General features: G+C 43.5%; 1 protein-coding gene across 1 annotated transcript in view; it reads left to right on the top strand.

Annotated features, from left to right (window-relative positions):
- Window positions 1-21236, top strand: part of VEPH1 (ventricular zone expressed PH domain containing 1) — a 187999-nt gene that overhangs the window by 93498 nt on the left and 73265 nt on the right. Inside the window, exon 5 of the mRNA XM_078607698.1 lies at window positions 12794-12957. Coding sequence (XP_078463824.1) covers window positions 12794-12957 — 164 coding nt within the window. The remainder of the gene's footprint in view (window positions 1-12793; window positions 12958-21236) is intronic.

Raw genomic sequence — 21236 nt, 5'->3', positions numbered from 1 at the left:
GGACCACGGGGCCTTTCTGAGTTTCTGCGGTAGATTTTGCGGGGGAGGGTTTAAAAGCAAAGGGGAAAGAGAGAGAGAGAAACAACCTTGTGTAATCTACCTCCAGTTTCCTGAATATCTGCGCACCCGAGTGGCTAATTATGATGGCACAGCACGAGCAAGGAGCCTGGGGAATTCGGAGAGGGGTCATCAGGGGTTGCGCGAGTAATCAAGAACACACCGCCCCCTTAAACTTGACTCCCACATCGAGAACACCAAGTTAAGGGGATCCGTTCTGGATCCAATAAGAACGAAAAACAAAACACCCCTCCACCTTTTTGGTGCTGTTATTTTACCCGCGCGTGCCGCTTAATTTTTTGTTAGATATGAAACTAATCATTCAAATTCTATTGACGGCTAAAGAACAATCAGAACACATCCTTCTGTATTGGACGTCGTAAAAAATTAAAGATGCCTCTGGAGGTTTGTCACGTGATTGTTTTGTTCTCAGAATGTTGCTGAAATCTGGCTTCTGTTAGCTTCGTAGGAGCCACTGCTCCACATTCTGTAACTTCAATCTGGGTCCCTTGAGGTCACCCTTTGCAAAAGTGCACGTACGAACAACTTTCATTTTGTCCAGAAACAAGCCTCAGACAAACACAACATTTTACCATCTCGGACTGCAGATTGTCCCTTGGCTATGCCCGGGATGACATTCTGAATCAATTGGCGATCATCTTCTTCTTGGCATTTCCCCAAATCATGTGGGGCCTGCCTTCCTGCTACTTTTTCTCTACTCATCACTTATTCTTCTTTTGTCGTATGGCTGATGTAAATGCAGAGCAGCAACTACAATTTCACATGCAGGTGGTCAAGCCACAGCTAACTGCGTCAGGAGCAGTGGAGTGTATCGCTGTGATGATGTCTCCTTTGTATTTTTGGATCAGGCATTGCGTCGTTATACGTTGTACGGTCTGTTCTGGATGACCTACAGTCGCACACTGCAGAGTTTTTAAGTTTCCATTTGTGCATCAGCTATCCGCATCTGCTGTCATGGTTTGTGCAGTGGATGCGGTTTAGGGTGGACCGTGAAAAGCTTCGTGGACGATCAAACCCAGGGGTCTTCTGCGTTGGGTCTTTCACGAGGTGTTTGTGTGCGAGTTCTTTTGAACTCCATTCTGGTCTCCAGGCTTCATCGGGGTTGAATTCGCATCGTTTGCTCGTCACTGTCCTAGGCCATCTCATCCACATCCACCCCACAGGCCTCCATATTCTGGGGCTCCACTTTCAACTACCTGTTTTTAGGTATGTCCCTTGGTCGTTGGCCTGGTGCTTTCATGCTCATAATTTTCATCTGTTCATAGCCTTACTGACATTTCCTGACCATCTGAGTTGACGTTCAGTTTCTCTGACATGGGTACCACCGCCTTTGCCTTCTTCCTCATCTCTCAATTCCTGGTCCCGTTCCAGCTTGAATTATGATCCCTAAGACCCAATCTTGCCATCCTCATATCTGTGGTGTGCATCATCTGGCTCCTCCCTGGTTTTAAAATTGTCCAACAGTCACACTTCTATGTCAACACTGGTCTTATTACTGCCGGTTAGTGGAGCGGTGGTGCAGCGGTTAGCACGCAAATCGAACTCGGCGTCCCGAGTTCGATTGCCGCTCACAATCAACACCGGTGAAACATTATCTGAACTCATCCTGGGCCACCCCTAGGTCGACTCAGCCATAAAAAAGAGTACCTGGTGCATTGTGTAAACATCACCACGGAGGAGGCAAAGGTGGTGGTCGGGCGTGGTGCTGGCCACCCACCGTCTTCTTGTGCCAATCTGACCTTCGTAGGTGCTCGCTAACAGCACTTGCCCCAAACGCATGTTCAGGCTATATGGGGGATATTTGTTTTAGTTTTACTGTCCCAAGTGCAGAATGGTGTGAATCGCCATTTATGGCCCTGGGCCAGAGTTGAAATTCCACATTCATAAGCTGGGTTCATTCACTCGATAATACAACTGCTGTTCAGCTTCAGCGCTGCGGTACTTATTCCATTAACCACAGAGGGATGAATAGCTGAGTTGACCCAGACAACCGGGATTTGAAATTACAGGCCTCAAATTGCAAGTAATTATCGTCATCTTCTCCTGTCCTGCCAATGTACAGAACCTGCTGGGTCCACAAACTTACGGCAATGCTCTTTGGTTCTCTCGGCAAAGTCACGTAGGTATAACATAAAATAGAATGTAATTTAAATCACGACGTTTCAGAAGCAATAGTGCTCCACTTTTTAACTATATCCCACCTTTTGCTGTTGTTTCCATGTCTTTCGTTTCCCTTCGAGTGCCTTTTCCACTCCATCAGTCCATAATTTTTCTCAGTCGTCCAGTTACCTTTTCACGAGCGTCGACCCACAATTTTTTTCTAGATTCCTGTGTGGTGCCATTCTTCTGACATGACCATGCCATAGCAGTCCACTGTCATTGACATGAATTGCAAGTTACATGCTATAAACGATCTTGATTTGAAGCTTTCGTGACTGCAGGAATCCATACTCTTTGGTTCTTTCGGTAAAGTCATGTAGGCGCCTGAAACGTCGTGATTTACTTTATTTTATTTTTTATACCTACGTGACTTTACCGAAAGAACCAAAGAGTATGGCATAAACGGTACACTGCTCCGTTGGATTACGAATCGTGTACAGCCTAAAGAGAATATTTCTTATGCTTTGGGAACATGAGGCCACAGTTTCAGGTTACGTGGTTTAAAGGTCAGTTTATTTGGCTGCTTTAAATTTCCACGTGATAAGCCACTTTGTTGAGTTATCATTTGCAGCCAGGTTGCTTCTGAATAATGAGTTAATAGCTCAGCGGGATTTACCTGGCAAGATAAATAAATAGTTCAGGTTTAATTGTATATATATTCAAAAGTGATTTGTTAACATGTTCTTATACTCTGCTCCCCTGTCGTGTTTTTGTATTGTTTGTTGTTGGTGTTACGTTCCATTCCGCCCCTACTGGACATCCGTTAAAAATATATTCATAGCTCATCGGATTCCTCCAGTATAAGTAAACATTCGGATTCTAAGGAGATGGAACGGATCAGATATTAGTATTTCAACCGCAAGCTGCAGGGAGCCCCGCTGATTTCACACAGTTCAACATCCAACTGCTATCACCACTGGAAATTGATACATAGTAAAAAAAAGAAAAAAACACGGTCAAAAGGTCCTCCTAATATTCACAGACAACATGTACGATTGAATTGTTTGCAACCAAGAGTGGCCCAGCGGTTATGCTTCACGCTATCGGCATGCAAACAAAATGGCGCCCAGGGACATCACCGCCGCTGTTCTTTCCCATTTTCAGTTTGCGTCTCAGTTGCCCTTTTAGGGCAGAGCAGCCAGGTCCTAGAACCAATGCTTCTTGTCCTCCACAGCTAGAGTACATAGGGGCCGTCCATAAAGGACGTCACGCGATTTTGGACGATTTTTGACCCCCCCCCCCTCGTCATACGGCGTCACAAAAAGTCAGACCCCCCCCCCTCAAATATGACGTCACAAAGCTCTGCCCCCCCCCCCCAAATAAAACATGCTTCAAATCGATTTAAACTATTGTAATTGTAGTGCGTATTTAATGTGGCGCTGCACTCTGATGTTGAAGGAGAAAACATTTATTAAAAAGTTTATTTAATTAAGTAAGGAACGTGTAGTCTATATTTATTTAAAGTTGCGCATTTTGATGTGACGTCACATTTCTCAAACCCCCCCCACCCTCGTCACACATCGTCACAAATGTCTGACCCCCCCCCTAGGTGCGTGACGTCATTTATGGACGGCCCCATAATCATAATAAATATAGTGAGACCCCCCCACCTCCTACGCATTCCACAAGTAGTGACTAATCCTATATCTGCATTTCCCATAAATATGCTAAATTCATCTGTTGATATGCAAATTCCTTTGTCAAGGCGCCCTTCCTCCCCTAACCCAGCTTAAATATACGCTGCCAAGCCTGGTGGTGTTCATTCAGACGCTGTCTTTCCGACAGACGTGTTCTTCACCTGAGGACGGCTGCTTGCGTTGTGGCCGAAACGTCGTGAGAATTGTATTTTATTATGTGTTATTTTTATTATTTTATTATCTCCCTTCTACGTGACTTTACCGAAAGAACCAAGAAGATGTATCCCTGCAGTCACGAAAGCTTTAAATCGAAATAATAGTGACTCATTATGCACAGCCCCATGTTAATTCCCTGTTCGACGAAGGCATCGCCAAATAATGTCGGTCCATTTTGGGGGGGGCGACACTTTGATCACGTGTCACCACGCCCGGTCAGTGCAGATCGGTCGAAGGAGGAGTCCACGTCCGGTTATTCTCCTCACCTTCACCAACCCAAGTTCAAGTTCATTTATTAGGTAAAGCCATGTGAGCCATTCGGCTCTTGAATCGGGTGCAACCGCAACAAACAAAAACATGAACAAGAAAGCATCTTAAAGTGACTATGTGACTAAGTGCAAACAGAAAATCCAAGAAAAGACAGCAAAATATTGCAGAAAAAAACACCGTACACCAACGCTGTGTGCAGAGACTGAACAGCGTGGCGAAGCACCGTGCAACACGTGCCACAACTCTCACGGCCTGGAGGAGGCCATCTTGCAGCACAGGATTGACAAGAGGCTAAAAACATGCACTGTTGTGTGCATTATACGTATACGGCGAGCGGTAATGCAGTGATTGCGCGCTACGGACCCGGTCACGACCAATACGCGGCAAATATTTGAACCAGTCCTGGGTCTCGCCTACGCAGACTCAGCCACAAATGAGTGCCTGATGCGACGTATACAAATATCTGCACTGGGCAGACAAAGGCGGCCGGGTGTGGTGTTGGTCACCCAACCCCTCGTGTGTCGTGTTGACTGTCATAGCACTTGCACCAACAGTCTGTCAAGAGCTACACCAGGGATCTTTGCCTTTGTTCGATATATTTGTGGACTTGTTGATGCTAAATGAATGCATTGCATCCAAAAATTGTGACGTTTGATGATTTGGTTGTTGATATTGATGAGAACTTCAAGTTGTATCCAATTATGTAATACAGCCTGGAATGCCGTTTCGGGAATAATAATGTCATGCCACATTCATCAACTTATTTTGTCCTCATGGCATAAACCTATTCATAGGATTAGTATAAGGTACAATAATATAAGATTATTATAATTATGGATAGGTGTACCTTGCACTCCGCAGATAACACCCCATCCTAATTAATATCGAGTCTAGATTTGAAGCTTTCGTGACTGCAATGATTCATATTCTTAGGTTTGTTCGGTAAAGACGGTACCACCTGAAGACGGAAGCTTGTGTTGCCTCCGAAACGTCGTGATTTTTTTTTATTTTTTTATTTTATTTTACTTTTTAATGTTTTTACCTACGTGACTTTTACCGAAAAAACCTAAGAATATTAATATCAAGTGACATTAAGCCTGGATTATGCCCTTTCTGCAGTATATTTCGCTATTTAAACGGTCGATCGCCCTCGCGAATGAATCTCTGCAACGGCACAGGCAAATCCACTCGTATAAATGCCTTATCACGTACAAAAAAAAACCCAACAGCAATTCGAAATGGTGATGTTGCGCACGCGTAAAGCATGCAATGTTTTTTTACAGGAGGGCCCTTCCTGCCTCGGCATAGCTGGGCGCCTTACGGTGGCATTTTTAGAAGTGGGATTTTTTCCCCCTTAGTCCCTTTTGTTTTTAATTATTATTTCCAGATGGCCTCTGCTGTGCTCAAAGATGAAAAGGAAAACAGACGAATGACTGCAACACACCCAATGGGCCACACCTAACTCTTAACTGATTTCCCGAGCTGCCCATGTCCGGTGTGTGCTTTGTCGCATAGGCAATGAAAACAAACAGTAGTAACGGAGACAATGCCCTCCTCCTTTAATTTGCAATGAAAATGTTCTATTCGACGCGTATAATGAGATCTAAGTAAGATACGTTCATGAAATGTTTAGATGTTTGACACAGCTTCACTCATTAATCATCATAATCATTGGACATGCTCTATCCACTGTTGAATTAAGACCTCCCCAAGCCCATCACTATCTCTCATGGTCTCTGATTTCAATGCTCCATCACTGCGGTGGACGTACTCCTAGACGTATTACATCATTTACCTTTCAATAAAATAGTACAGGAGTAACAAATATAATTCAGCCCTTTGTTAAGTTACTGCTGGATGAAGGCCTTGCCTTCTTGTGGGTTGTTTTAATATACTTCACCATGCTGGTCAGTGCGTGCTATTGAAGGGGGGCATCCAATACCAGGTCCACACAAACCGTGTTCCATTTCGGTGCCGCGGTGGCGAATGTGATTTGCCACGTCCCGTATGCAGGAGAACGTGGGTTCGATCCCGACCCTGATGCCTGTTGTATATTTTGGAGTTTGTATGTTCTCCCCCACGGTCGCGTGGATTTTTCTCCGGGTCCTCTGGATTTCCCCTCCACATTTAAAAGCATCACGCGTTTAGAGTATTTTGCTGCTATACATTTCCACATGATAAGCCACTTAGTTGAGCTATCATTTGTGGCCAGGTCGCTTCTGAAAAAGAGCGATATAGCTCAGTGGGCCTTACATGGTAAAGTAAAAATAGTTTTTTAGTTCATAGTTTTTTATTTAAACGCTAGAAAATGTAAGTCACGATTACAAATACCCCATTCAGTTTTCATTGCGACGTAGGTAAATACAAACACATTCAATATTTGACCATTTGCGAGAATGCTACGCTGATATTACACTGTTGTTATCGTCAATTTAAACAGCAAAAAAAAACACTAGTGGGAAAACGCCAATTGTATTAGAATGAACATGGGTAATATTTGTGTTCCACTTTGTGTCTAATGCTTGTTGTGTCATTTATAAACAATTGGAAACGGTTAGTTTACACCAAAGCCGTAGCCATGGAGTCAACATTGGGGGGGACCAAATCTTCCAGGGGGTCTGGGGGTCCCCTCCAAGAAAAAAAAAATCTAAATTTGAAAAGAATTTCCTGCCATTTCCTGCCTAAAATATTTAAAAATTCACTAACACACAGGATGGACCTTTTACTTATTTTTTTACAATAATATCTAATAGTGTATTGTATTACATTGCTCTGTTTTTTCTTTTTTACCTTTTCTTGTTTCATTGTATGTAATGGCAGAGATTAGGGATTAATAAAGTACAACCATAACCACAATCATATTCACAGAAATCTATTTCATAGCAATATATTGGGGGGGACACTTTAATTATATATTATAATTACGGTCTTGGTTTACACGGCTGTATGGGCTGCACGTGAACCACATGATCAGTGCCGCTTATTCTTTGCAAAGTGTTACTATATTTCTAAAAGCTGGTGAGATGAAAGCTGTGTGTGCGTGAATGGCATTACCGACACTAATTTACGAATCACCAATTTTTTTTTTGCCAACTCGGGAAGCACCACAACTCAGCATTTTGACAATTTCATGCCGCTTGCTGTTATGCGGGCAGAAAAGTTTTATTTTCATAGCCCTCCTAATTTATTACCAAACAACTAAAATACATCCGTGCGAAATTATGGCACAACTCCATTTAGTTTACCACTCTTAGCTGGCTGGCAACTTTTTAAGTGCGTCACACGCTGCATCGTAGCGCTGATATTTTATCTCGTCGACCAGTTATTAATCATCGTTAAAAAGATTCTACTGAAAACAATGTTTGTTATTCCACGTGAAGCCCTGAAAATAACTCTTACAATAACAGCAAGCCGCATGCTTGTTTAAAAGATAAAAGCGGAGTGGCTTTGCGAGGCATGCTTTTCAAGAATCTCAGAAAGATTTCAAATTTGTATCCAATACTTGGAAGAAATGTATTGGCGGAAAATAAGTAAGTAAATAAATGGATGCATTTAAATCAACACAAAGATTAAAGCAATAGAACGCTTATTTTGGCAACACTATTGATTGATGTGCTCGTTTACCAACAGACATGAATGCATAAGAATTATTAAAACAATTTATTTTTTATTTTTAAAGAACACATCCTTAATGTGATGACCTCCAGTTGCGATATTCATCTAATAAGCACCCCATGTTATGGGGAGAGTTAAAATAAATATTGTCAATTCTATGGTTAGGGAATTTTTAGAACAACGCAAATGTCAGGAACGGTGGTAACATGGGCTATTTTATGTGAACACACCGACCACTGCTGTGTTTGAACATTACACAAGTGACACGTATGTAAATGGACAAATAATATTAACCGTCAGATTTGAGTTCATAGCCCAGTGAGGTAACCACTGCTCCATCACTTCCTGGGAAAAAAAAACTGAATGATTGTGTAAAATGTTGCCATCAATGTATCGTGTTCTGTATGCCATACTGTTATTCCATTCCTGTGGAACTCAACATATAGCTTTACAAAAGAAAACCACTGGTTTACTCAGAAAAGTCACACTGAGTCCAATGAATCTTTTCCACGAGGGTCATGCATTGGGAAGGGTTGGCCTACACGAATTACACTGTACGTTTTTTTTTTAGCTCTGTGAGGAAACCAGAGAACACGGAGGGTAACTCATGCAGAACAGAGGGAGATTGTACAAACGCCACACAGATAAGTGCCCAGTCAGGAATTGAACCTCGATACCTCTTGCTGCGAGAAGACACGTGCTATCCTACCAGTATCAGAGCCCTGTGCACTCCCCACTTCAACGACCCCATCATGCCTGGGTTAACGCTGCGGTGGCAAGCTGTTAACGACCTCGCCGGGTATGGAGGACATCGTGGGTTCGATCCTGACCCTGATGCCTGTATATTTGGAGTTTGCGCGTCTCTCTCCCCGTGGTCGCATGGATTTTTTTCCGGGTCCTTCGGTTTTTCCCTCCACATTTAGAAACGTGCGTTTAGAGTATTTGGCTGCTATAAATTTCCACGTGACAAGCCACTTTGTTGAGCTATTATTTGTGGTCGCTTCTGAAAAAGAGCTATTTGGCGCAGTGGGCCTTACCTGGTAAAATAAGAAGTTTAGTTTCACAAGCGTCCTTTTTCAGGAAGAAGGACCGCTTGTGTTGCGCCCGAAACGTCGTGATTTAATTTATTTTAATTTTGTACCTACGTGACTTTACCGAAAAAAACAGTATGAATCATTGCAGTCACGAAAACTTCAAATCTCGAATTAAGTTTAGTTTCGCCTGAATTTCTGGCTACATGTAGGTAATGCACGTAAGTGGAAAATGCATTGCACTTTAATCTGAGAAAGAAAAGTACCATTTGTAGCCGAGCATACCTCTAGAAATGAGCAAAAGTTGTGCCTGCGCTATGATAAACCTTAATGCTGGTTCACCTTTACAAGTGAGCTACTTATGCTTTTGTTCCAGGTTCTTTGATGCAGTAAATGCAATATCAGATACCACGCTGGGCCAGCAATCTCACTGTGTGCTAAAGCAGTTGTAATAGGTTCTTGCTGACAGCACTTACTACCGTTGTGTAAGTAGGCCTTCAAAGAGGATCTTTGTATTGATTATTCCTGCACGTGCGTTACTCTTGCTGTGGGAACTAGACGATCCATGATGTTTGCATACGTGACACAAGAAGTCTAAGCTATGCTGCTTTTCATTTAATGCTACATATGGCTGCTTTGGAAGGAAGTGGTGGCGTGGTGGTTTGCACACTGCGGCGTGTTAGCAGACTGCACCGTGAAACCCACGGGCCTGCGTTTGATTGCCGGCCACGGCGAGTGGTGACATAATCCGCGAGAGATATCGGAGCCTGTTCTGGGTCCCCCTTTCATCAACCCCCAATCGCCGGTGTGGTGAAGTATGGTCAAGGACAACCCCCATGTCCAATGCAGCATGGTGAAGCCATCATCGAGTGGCGAGTGATGTCTGGACTGACGCTTCGTTAAGCAGTGGACTGACAAAGGGCTGATTATTATAATTGTTATTCTTAGGTTTTTTCGGTAAAGTCACGTAGGTAAAAATTAAAATTAATAAAAGTAAAATAACTCTAACTTGATACAGCTATCGTGCTGTGACGGTTCCACCTGAAGACGGAAGCTTGTGTTGCCTCCGAAACGTCGTGATTTTTATTTTATTTTTATTTAACTTTTATTAATTAAACATTTTTACCTACGTGACTTTACCGAAAAAACCTGAGAATATGAATCCTTGCAGTCACGAAAGCTTCAAATCTAGAATTACGATTGTTGTTTATCTCACTATTATGACATGATAAAGATGGCTTCTTGTTAAGTATGCCCAGCAGAGTGAAGGCCCAACTATCGAACGTGAGTGTAAATGCCACCGTACTCTGGGACTACAACAAGATCCTGGCCAACCAACCGACAACTACCGATGCATCGGGACGTCAAATCTGCACCGCCGAGCCAGCTAAAGCCTCGCAACCTTCTTTTAAATCCTTTATATTAAGTTCACTTGCTTGCTTAGGACCTTGCAAATCTTTCGGTCGTGTTTTAACCCACTTCCCGTGATCCAATCGAGCTGACATTTTGCACACAGACTCGTTGTGCATGACAATGCATTTTCGTGAAAAAAAAATTCCAAAATTTTACACTGTTTAGGGAATTTTTTTAAAATATTTAATTACCAATTGTTTAATGCTGTCAGACAATCATCTGACCCATAGGTGGCAGCCATCTCAAGCCAGAGGACGAGAGGACTCTAGCCGCCCCGATGCCACGCATATAAAGGATTTATAGTGAAAAACTTAGTTTTTACGGGTTAATTTTCCTGGACACGCTCAAAATCTCGATGGCCTGCGATGTTCTGCAACAAGCGACTAATCGAAAGATCTGACGCAGGGAGTGAGCTGGCTTTCAGGCCTGCGGTGAGGGCAATTGGCTCACGCTCAAACGTGTATGAACAACGCAGGGCAGGTGCGGCTAATTCCTTCACAGAAGGATTTATCATGAAAGAGTGGCCGCATTGTGAGTGCGGTGAAGTGCAAATCTGCTCATCGCGTAACCGACCGCTTGCCCATCACGCTGACGCAGGCGATACGGACGCTGCGCGTTTAAGTGACTCCCGATGCCATGGAATGGATTTCCCCGACTCAACGTACAGCTGGACATTTTCGCCAGTTGCTTTTCAGATGAAATATGAAATAAGAAGGAGTATGAGATTCTAGATTTGAAGCTTTCGTGACTGCAAGGATTCATATTCTTAGTTTTTTTTTCGGTAAAGTCACGTAGGTAAAAAATTAAAATTAATGTAAGTAAAATAAAAATAAAATAAAAATCACGACGTTTCGGAGGCAACACAAGCTTCCGTCTTCAGGTGGAACATCACAGCACGATAGCTGTTTCAAGTAAGAGCAACTTTTATTAATTTAAATTTAAATTTTTTACCTACGTGACTTTACCAAAAAAACCTGAGAATAAGCAGTAGGAGAATCGTAGGTCCTTCTGGTGTGATATTGTTTCAATATCTCTCAGGGACCCGTGGAGATGTTGTGACCGGTGACGTAAAGGCATGTTTTGATTCGGCACGGCCGTTCTCTCCAGCAGAAGTGGCTAAATTGAAAACACGCCGTGAAATTTAAGATTACCCCCCTACGTCGTGCACGTTTCAAACATTATCCAGCGCGTGGCCCAGGCTGAAGGTTTATTGCTCAGGAATTTATTGTAAAACTGCTTTATGGATGTCACTAAAATGTACGCATTATATCTTGCAGCACTAAGGAGCAGTTGTTTATCTAATTTAACGTTCTAGTTTTTAATTTTCTAAACGAATTCTTAATTATTCAAGTTATTGAGATCTGAGTTTGTGACAGGTGACATGTTGTTAATGCCTCAGCTGTAGTTTATCAGTGTAGGTACGCTTATTGGCTCATGCAGGAAAATAATATCTCATGGAAAAGGGTGACATACACCTGCAATTAGCAAGACTTGAGATCACCACATCACGGGGGGGTCTTTATGCCTTTGGTTATTGTGGCCGTAGGTATCAGTTTTCCCATTCCCTGCTAATGATTGATGGATGAATGCTGTTTTGCAACAAAAAATAAAGGATATACGGTTTCTCGATGTCAATTTACCCTCCCCCCCACACTTTTAATAATAGATTTGATGGATAACTATGTGTTTCTCACGGAGAAGGTCATAGCGTGTCTCCAATAAGCTCTCACTCATGATTAAATAAAGGAAATGATGTATTTATCTAAACCTGGGGGTTTTCTTTAAAAAAAAACCCTACCAACATATCAGCTGACTCTAACCTCATTACAATCAGCTGTTTAATTCTCAAATATTTATCTTGAAAAGAAGAATAGTATTATAGCATTTTTCTGCCCAGTTGTCAATTCACATCAATCACCTTGGGTAAATACAAATAATAATTACACACGGAAAGCAAGCTGGGTACCAGAAGTCTTTCAAGGTGTGCGCTAACCACTGCACCACCACTCCTCTCCTTAGATCATTATTATTGTGATATATCTGGATTTGTTTATGACCAGATGGCTCAGCAGGGCAGCGAGTGGCTCGCAAATCAAAACAATCCTGGTTGCAGGCTGATGCAGCCCATCATTCGTCTGGGGTCGATAAAACAAGTACAACTTTGTGGGGAAGTCATCATTTGCTGCCCTCTGGGTGAAATCGCCCCGACGATAAGAACGTAGGAATTTCCATCGCTCGCTTAGTGCCGTCAACAGGAAATGGGCACATGAAGAGAGAGGCTTTTTCACCCCTTTAAAATTCTGAGTCGACGCCTCCACGTTCAATCGCCCGCTCACCTGTTCGTTGCGTCCCCCTGTTCGCCGTTCCCTGCAGGCAACCTGGCGCTGCTGCGCGTGCTGCCCCAGGTGTACGAGGTGCGCCCCTCCCCTCTGGACGTGCGGATCCCGGCGCTGCTGGCGCTGCTGGGCCGCCTCACCCCCTCGGACACGCAGCACCTGCACCGTCTGCTCTTGCTTGTCGTTCGACGGCGGCCGGAGGTAAAGGGACCCTCCTCACCTCGTCCTCCCCCCCTCCGCGTGAACAAAGCGGAACCCTTTTCGTTGCCGCAAGGCCGCACAGGCGAGCGCGCTGCGCATGGCTGTCCCGGCGAATCGGATGTGTAAAACTCATTCTGCATTTCGATTTAAAGCTTTCGTGACTGCAGGGATTCATCTTCTTGGTTCTTTCGGTAAAGTCAAGTAGAATGGAAATAAAAAAATAAAAAATAAAAAAATAAAACATAATAAAATAATACAATTCTCACGACGTTTCGGCCACAACGCAAGCAGCCGTCCTCAGGTGGAGAACAGGTCTGTCGAGAGGACGGCTGCTTGCGTGGCCGAAACGTGGTGTTTTATTTTTTAATTATTATTTTATTATTTCCCTTCTACGTGACTTTACCGAAAGAACCAAGAAGATCATTCTGCGTTGTTGTGCAGCAGCAGCAGCATCATGGTCAGATAGGTCAGTCGGTGTCCACGGCACATTTCGTCATTTGGTTCCACTTTCCTCTGCCTCGTACCAATGTGCTCAAGTAGCGCCCCATCCTTCTGGCACCGATCTCACGGGTCGTCGTCGTCGTCAAGCCATGCTCTGTTCGCTTTTCCTCTCCTTCTGGTTCCTTCCATTTTTGCAAACAACACTTTATATTTTTACTGTTGTTGTCCATCCTACATGTGTGTCCGAATAGCATCACGGGCAGTCATATATATGCATAGATACAGACCTCCCTTCTGTGACTCCACATTTCAGACAAATGTATTTTAAGTCATCGGCCTGTTGGTTGTTTAGACCAAAGTAGTCAAACAGCATTGGTGTAATGAGTAAGCAAACTCTGGACTGGTTTTGACCTCCTGAGTCTCATCTGCATCCCGGCTTATTAAATGCCGTCGACTTGCCAGATGTAATTGGCAACGGCACTCTGTCTAAACGACGTGAGGTTGTGGGAGCAGTTCTAAAAGATAGTCCAGCAAACTGTTTTTTTGGCAGGCTATGTGTGTGATGTTTTAGTGTTCTACCTTTGCAAGTGTGGGCTTTATTCAGGCACTCTGGTTTCCTCTAGATAAAGAGGAAACCAGTGTGGGATTTCTCCAGTCACGTAGATACAGTGAGGGAAAAAAGTATTTGATCCCCTGCTGATTTTGTACGTTTGCCCACTGACAAAGAAATGATCAGTCTATAATTTTAATGGCAGGTATATTTGAACAGTGAGAGACAGAATAACAACAACAAAATCCAGAAAAACGCATGTCAAAAATGTTATAAATTGATTTGCATTTTAATGAGGGAAATGAGTATTTGACCCCCTCTCAATCAGAAAGATTTCTGGTTCCCAGGTGTCTTTTATACAGGTAATGAGCTGAGATTAGGAGCACACTCTTAAATGGAGTGCTCCTAATCTCAGCTTGTTACCTGTATAAAAGACACCTGTACACAGAAGCAATCAATCAATCAGATTCCAAACTCTCCACCATGGCCAAGACCAAAGAGCTCTCCAAGGACGTCAGGGACAAGATTGTAGACTTACACAAGGATGGAATGGGCTACAAGACCATCGCCAAGCAGCTTGGTGAGAAGGTGACAACAGTTGGTGCGATTATTCGCAAATGGAAGAAACACAAAAGAACTGTCGATCTCCCTCGGCCTGGGGCTCCATGCAAGATCTCACCTCGTGGAGTTGCAATGATCATGAAAACGGTGAGGAATCAGCCCAGAACTACACGGGAGGATCTTGTCAATGATCTCAAGGCAGCTGGGACCATAGTCACCAAGAAAACAGTTGGTAACACACTATGCCGTGAAGGACTGAAATCCTGCAGCGCCCGCAAGGTCCCTCTGCTCAAGAACGCACATATACATGCCTGTCTGAAGATTGCCAATGAACATCTGAATGATTCAGAGGACAACTGGGTGAAAGTGTTGTGGTCAGATGAGACCAAAATGGAGCTCTTTGGCATTAACTCAACTCGCCGTGTTTGGAGGATGAGGAATGCTGCCTATGACCCCAAGAACACCATCCCCACCGTCAAACATGGAGGTGGAAACATTATGCTTTGGGGATGTTTTTCTGCTAAGGGGACAGGACAACTTCACTGCATCAAAGGGACGATGGACGGGGCCATGTACCGTCACATTTTGGGTGAGAACCTCCTTCCCTCAGCCAGGGCATTGAAAATGGGTCGTGGATGGGTATTCGAGCATGACAATGACCCAAAACACACGGCCTAGGCAACAAAGGAGTGGCTCAAGAAGAAGCACATTAAGGTCCTGGAGTGGCCTAGCCAGTCTCCAGACCTTAATCCCATAGAAAACTGTGGAGGGAGCTGAAGGTTCAAGTTGCCAAACGTCAGCCTCGAAACATTAATGACTTGGAGAAGATCTGCAAAGAGGAGTGGGACAAAATCCCTCCTGAGATGTGTGCAAACCTGGTGGCCAACTACAAGAAACGTCTGACCTCTGTGATTGCCAACAAGGGTTTTGCCACCAAGTACTAAGTCATGTTTTGCAGAGGGGTCAAATACTTATTTCCCTCATTAAAATGCAAATCAATTTATAACATTTTTGACATGCGTTTTTCTGGATTTTGTTGTTGTTATTCTGTCCCTCACTGTTCAAATAAACCTACCATTAAAATTATAGACTGATCATTTCTTTGTCCGTGGGAAAACCTACGAAATCAGCAGGGGATCAAATACTTTTTTCCCTCACTGTAGGTTTCTTTGAACCTATCTACGTGACTTTACCGAAAGACCCAAGAATATGAATTCCTGCAGTCACGAAAGCTTTAAGTCAAGATTTATCATCATCTAATATCCACAAAGACAAAGATTCTCCGTATAGCCTGTAACAGACTGTTGGGGCAAGTGTTGTTAGCGAGCACCTTTGAAGGCCTATATGGCACACGAGAGGGTGTGTGGCCATCACCACGCCTGGCCGCCTTTGTCTCCCTTAGTGGCGATGTTTACTACACACCACACCAGGCACTCATTTGAGGCTGCATCGACCTAGGGGAGGCCCAGTACCGGTTCAAATAATCGTCACTGGTGTTGGCCATAAGCAGAAATCGAACCTGGGTCGTCGTAGTGAAGTGTGCTAACCGCAGCACCACCGCTCTCCACACACACATATACACTTTGTTCTGAAGGCGAGAGTACAATTGTTACGGTTGCTGTTATTTTAAATGTTCAACTTTGGCTGCTGCTGCCAAATCGAGTCCACGTATCAATTTACGGTGAATTTTGTGTGCAATCCCTTTACGCCTGTGCTGAGGTCATCCAAATCACGATACAATGGGAACCTTTTTTCACTCCGATGAATAACGCCGTACTGAATGCTGACATGCCAAAGTTGCTGGCTCAGAATCATGGCACTGTCACCCAGCTACAATATATACGCACATATTTTGCCTGCATGTATGTATGTTGAACTTACACAGCCAACCGTGCTGATCGAAAGTGAAAATTCTATAGTAAATACTATAGTAATAATAATTTACACTTCTAAAGCACCTTTCAAGTCAAGTGAAGGCACAAAGCTACCACTCAAAGCGCCATCGCATTAAAACTCAAACTCAACATAACATAAAAATGTTTTAAATAATGAGAAAAAATATATACATATATTTATATAAATTTACAAACTATCTACCCAGAGATCACAAGGTGCTGTACAAACACACGCACACATGCAGGCTCACTCCAATTTAAAAAAACAACCCCAAAAACAAAACATTCAAGAAATAGAAAAAGCCCTTCAAAACAAGTTGCGTCTCGAGGTGCAATTTGTGTATATGCATGTTGAACTTCTTTCGCACCGTACGTAGCCAACCGTGAGTGGGTCAATGAGTGGGTCAGTGTATGCATGTTGAACTTCTTTTGTACCGTACGTAGCCAACCGTGAGTGGGTCAATGAGTGGGTGAGTTTATGCATGTTGAACTTCTTTTGTACCGTACGTAGCCAACCGTGAGTGGGTCAATGAGTGGGTCCGTGTATGCATGTTGAACTTCTTTTGTACCGTATGTAGCCAACCGTGAGTGGGTCAATGAGTGGGTCAGTGTATGCATGTTGAACTTATTTTGTACCGTACGTAGCCAACCGTGAGTGGGTCAATGAGTGGGTCAGTGTATGTATGTTGAACTTCTTTTGTACCGTATGTAGCCAACCGTGAGTGGGTCAATGAGTGGGTCAGTGTATGCATGTTGAACTTCTTTTGTACCGTACGTAGCCAACCGTGAGTGGGTCAATGAGTGGGTCAGTGTATGCATGTTGAACTTATTTTGTACCGTACGTAGCCAACCGTGAGTGGGTCAATGAGTGGGTCAGTGTATGCATGTTGAACTTCTTTTGTACCGTACGTAGCCAACCGTGAGTGGGTCAATGAGTGGGTCAGTGTATGCATGTTGAACTTCTTTTGTATCGTATGTAGCCAACCGTGAGTGGGTCAATGAGTGGGTCAGTGTATGCATGTTGAACTTCTTTTGTACCGTATGTAGCCAACCGTGAGTGGGTCAATGAGTGGGTCAGTGTATGCATGTTGAACTTCTTTTGTACCGTATGTAGCCAACCGTGAGTGGGTCAATGAGTGGGTGAGTGTATGTATGTTGAACTTCTTTTGTACCGTATGTAGCCAACCGTGAGTGGGTCAATGAGTGGGTGAGTGTATGTATGTTGAACTTCTTTCGTACCGTACGCAGCCAACCGTGAGTGGGTCAATGAGTGGGTGAGTGTATGTATGTTGAACTTCTTTCGTACCGTACGCAGCCAACCGTGCTAATCAGAGAATAAAACGAGGTGGGGGGGTGGGGCGCAGTTAGCAGAGCGAAGGCCCAGTAGAAGTGAATTCCACAGCCTGGGGGTGGGGGGGGGGCACGAGAAGAGGCCCGGTCACCCATCGTCGACGTGACCTCGGCAACACACAACGGGCCGGGTTGTGTTGACGTTTTCACCATGTATGGTGGCGCAATGGAAAAGCGGCCGAACACACTCATTTTGCAGGTTTCCCACTGCGCGCGGCTCCGCAGTGTGTATACAGATGTCACGGAAAGTTTCGGTTTGGTCCCCAAGACAGCTGCACCTCGCCGATGAAATTCAACAGCCAAAACACGTGCGCGTGGTGCAGATATGCACGATGAGCAAATGCTACCTCGATCCGTGTGCCACGTGGGGATCGTATATTCTAATTTTGAAACCCCTTAAAATAATGTCAGTCTCAGTAAATTGGTCAAAGGTGTTTGTTTTCCGTCTTCTATTGAATGCATTAAATCATTTACAGTCCTGCGGTGGGTATAACGAGTGTGAATTCTGTGCTCATCAAAGGTTTATTTCAAAACAACTCCTCCGCACGAGTTTGAGTGGCAGGATGGCAGTAATGGCAAATGAAAAAAATACAGAGCAGAAAAAGAAAATACTTTCAACATTTAGTTTTTCAAAGAAAGAATCTATTGATGCAGCTGTTTAAGGAGGAGAAAAAAAACTCGATGTCACGTCGCCAAAGTAACCCCCTTTTTGCGTGACCTTAGCAGCGTAGAGATTGGCAGCCAAGAGACACGGAGGATTAAGCCATTGTATCAGATACGCTGCGCTGGTACTCCAGAGATCAGGATCAACTTACTGCCTAGGACGAAGCAATTAGAACGTTCATGACCCTGATCTCGAAAGACCGATCTTGAGACCAAAAGGGGTTCGTTGGCCCCTCTTTTTAAATCCTTTATATTAAGTTCAGTTGCTTGCTTGCGTGCTTACGACCGTGCAAATCTTTCGGTCGTTTTTTAACCCACTTCCCGTGATCCAATCGAGCTGACATTTTGCACACAGACTCGTTGTGCGTGACAATTTATTTTCGTGAAATTTTTTTTCCAAAATTTTACACTTTTTAGGAAAAAAATAATTATATTTAATTACCAATTGCTTAATGGTGGCAGGCAATCATCTGACCCATAGGTGGCAGCCATCTCAAGCCAGAGGACGAGAGGACTCTAGCCGCTACGCATATAAAGGATTTATAGTGAAAAACTTTGTTTTTACGGGTTAATTTTTTCTTCATCTGGCTTGTACTGGTGATCACCAAGCCTTAACCAGCTTCACACCTGCTTAGCCTCCGAGATCGGACAAAATCAGGCCCTTTCAATACAATACAAAACACTTTGGTTTTCTATGGAATCTAATTGTAAATGCACACAGCATCTGTGCCTAAGGCCTGCGGTCAACTCAAGCTTTGTTTTCACAACTACGTGAGGGATAATAAGAACGGCTTGATTTGAAGCTTTCGTGACTGCAGGAATCCATACTCTTTGGTTCTTTCGGTAAATTCACGTAGGTAGAAATAAAATAAAATAAAACAAATCACGACGTTTCGATCGCAACACGAGCAGTCGTCATTAGGCAAAGAGGCCTCTTTAGAGGCTGACTCCTTTGCCTGATGACGGCCGCTTGTGTTGCGATCGAAACGTCGTGATTTGTTTTATTTTATTTCTAACTACGTGAATTTAGCGAAGGAACCAAAGAGTAAGAACAGCTTGTTTCTTTGTAACGCGGTATTTTGTAAACAGCTACATAATAGGGTAATTAGAATGTTTCATGAGACACTGAAAACCGACAGTGGATCACTGAGCAACACTGGACCTTCTCTTCAGTGTGTTTAAAAATTGAAGTTCCTGAAAGCGCGACCAGGCCTGTGCAAAGTGACCTCAGGGTTGTATTATCTAAAACAGATGCCAATAAGCGAGTCAACGCACGCCTGGCATAACGGATAACAACACGGCAGTGTGATATTGCTGACATCGCATTCCCTATTGTTGTTGTTGTTGTTTGAAATATGTTTGAGTTTTGAGCATGACTACGATGAACGATGATTATCCACTGATTCAGAAGGCGTCACAGGCATGTGGGATTGCTGGAGGGTCCAGCCAAGGCTGGCTCTGGGGACTTGTAGCTGGGGGCTTTCGTGGACTCAGTGATGGTAGCGTCAGCCAACAATCTTGGGGGCCATGAGAGTCAGGGGCGCGTATTTCCCTCGTTCTTATTTTTTTATTCTCCGGGAGTGAACGTTGAACTATGGTCCTAGTTACTAGACATTGAAGAAATGTGCGAAAGTTCATTTAAATGTTCATGCCATCAGATGCCAACACTCATATATACAAGAATGGGGGCCAGTCAAGACATTTTTGGTTTAGAGGTTATAAATAATATGAGTGGGCAGTCCGTTGAAATTCAATGGAAATGTATTCATGGAGGGGGTTTATTCACCCCACGGTGATTTGGTGGATTTAATTTGATGAATTTAAAATTACACATTGAAACAATAACTATAATATAATTTATTTGTTTTACCAGGTAAAGCCCACTGAGCTATATATATATTTTTCAGAAGCGACCTGGCCACAAATGAAAGCTCAAGGAGGTGGCTTATCACGTGGACATTTATCACAGCCAAATACTCTAAACGCGTGTTTATAAACGTGGAGGAGAAAACCGGACGACCCAGAGAAAAATCCACGCGACTACGGGGCGAACATTCAAATTCCAAATATACAGGCGTCAGGATTGGGATCGAACCCACGACCTGCTGTAAACCAGGCGAGGCAGATAACATCCCAACACCTTGATAACACAATGTCTGGCACAATAATGTTTAAAGGTAGGTTCCGGAGACAAATGTAACAGTTGCAAAAGAGCCACAGGAAAATATTACAGCCATCCATTGGTGTGATTTCAACAGTAATAAGAAAGTATCTCTGTGATCCATTTGCCAGCATCAATACACTGAATGATGAGAAGGGCCTTACCCTTTTAATGCTTTGGTGTTTACATTATCTTTGTACTGTTTGACTTTGGAGGCCTTTGGTCTATCACTGCTGAGACAATGGCAATAAGGTGGTATCTGGTGTAGGCCAATCACTGTCAAGGGCAGTGCAAACACTATCAACGCATATTTGTTTGGTTAATGCAGACTTGATGCACACTTGATGCCTTGTGGTAGGTGTCTATTTCGTGTTTGAACATCTTAACACCTCCTGTATTTATGCCAGAAAGGGTAAAGCCTTTACATAAAAAAACAGTAATTACATTTGTGATGCACACAGTGTCTCACATATATAAATGGCCACAACTCTGAGGCACAGACAAAGGGCACCGGGTTAACAAGAGGAATTGTTTGGGATTATTTTTTCTTCAAAATTCAAACATTTACTAAGCTTTCAACGGATGCTTCATTTAATGGGATTGGCAGAGCGGTCTTGGAGTTCTCAGAACCAACAGACAAAACAGCTGCTCATTACAT

This window comes from Lampetra planeri, chromosome 28, assembly GCF_965212315.1.
Source record: "Lampetra planeri chromosome 28, kcLamPlan1.2.h2, whole genome shotgun sequence".
In the NCBI taxonomy this organism is placed as follows: domain Eukaryota; kingdom Metazoa; phylum Chordata; class Hyperoartia; order Petromyzontiformes; family Petromyzontidae; genus Lampetra; species Lampetra planeri.
This window is presented reverse-complemented; position numbering and strand designations above follow the sequence as displayed.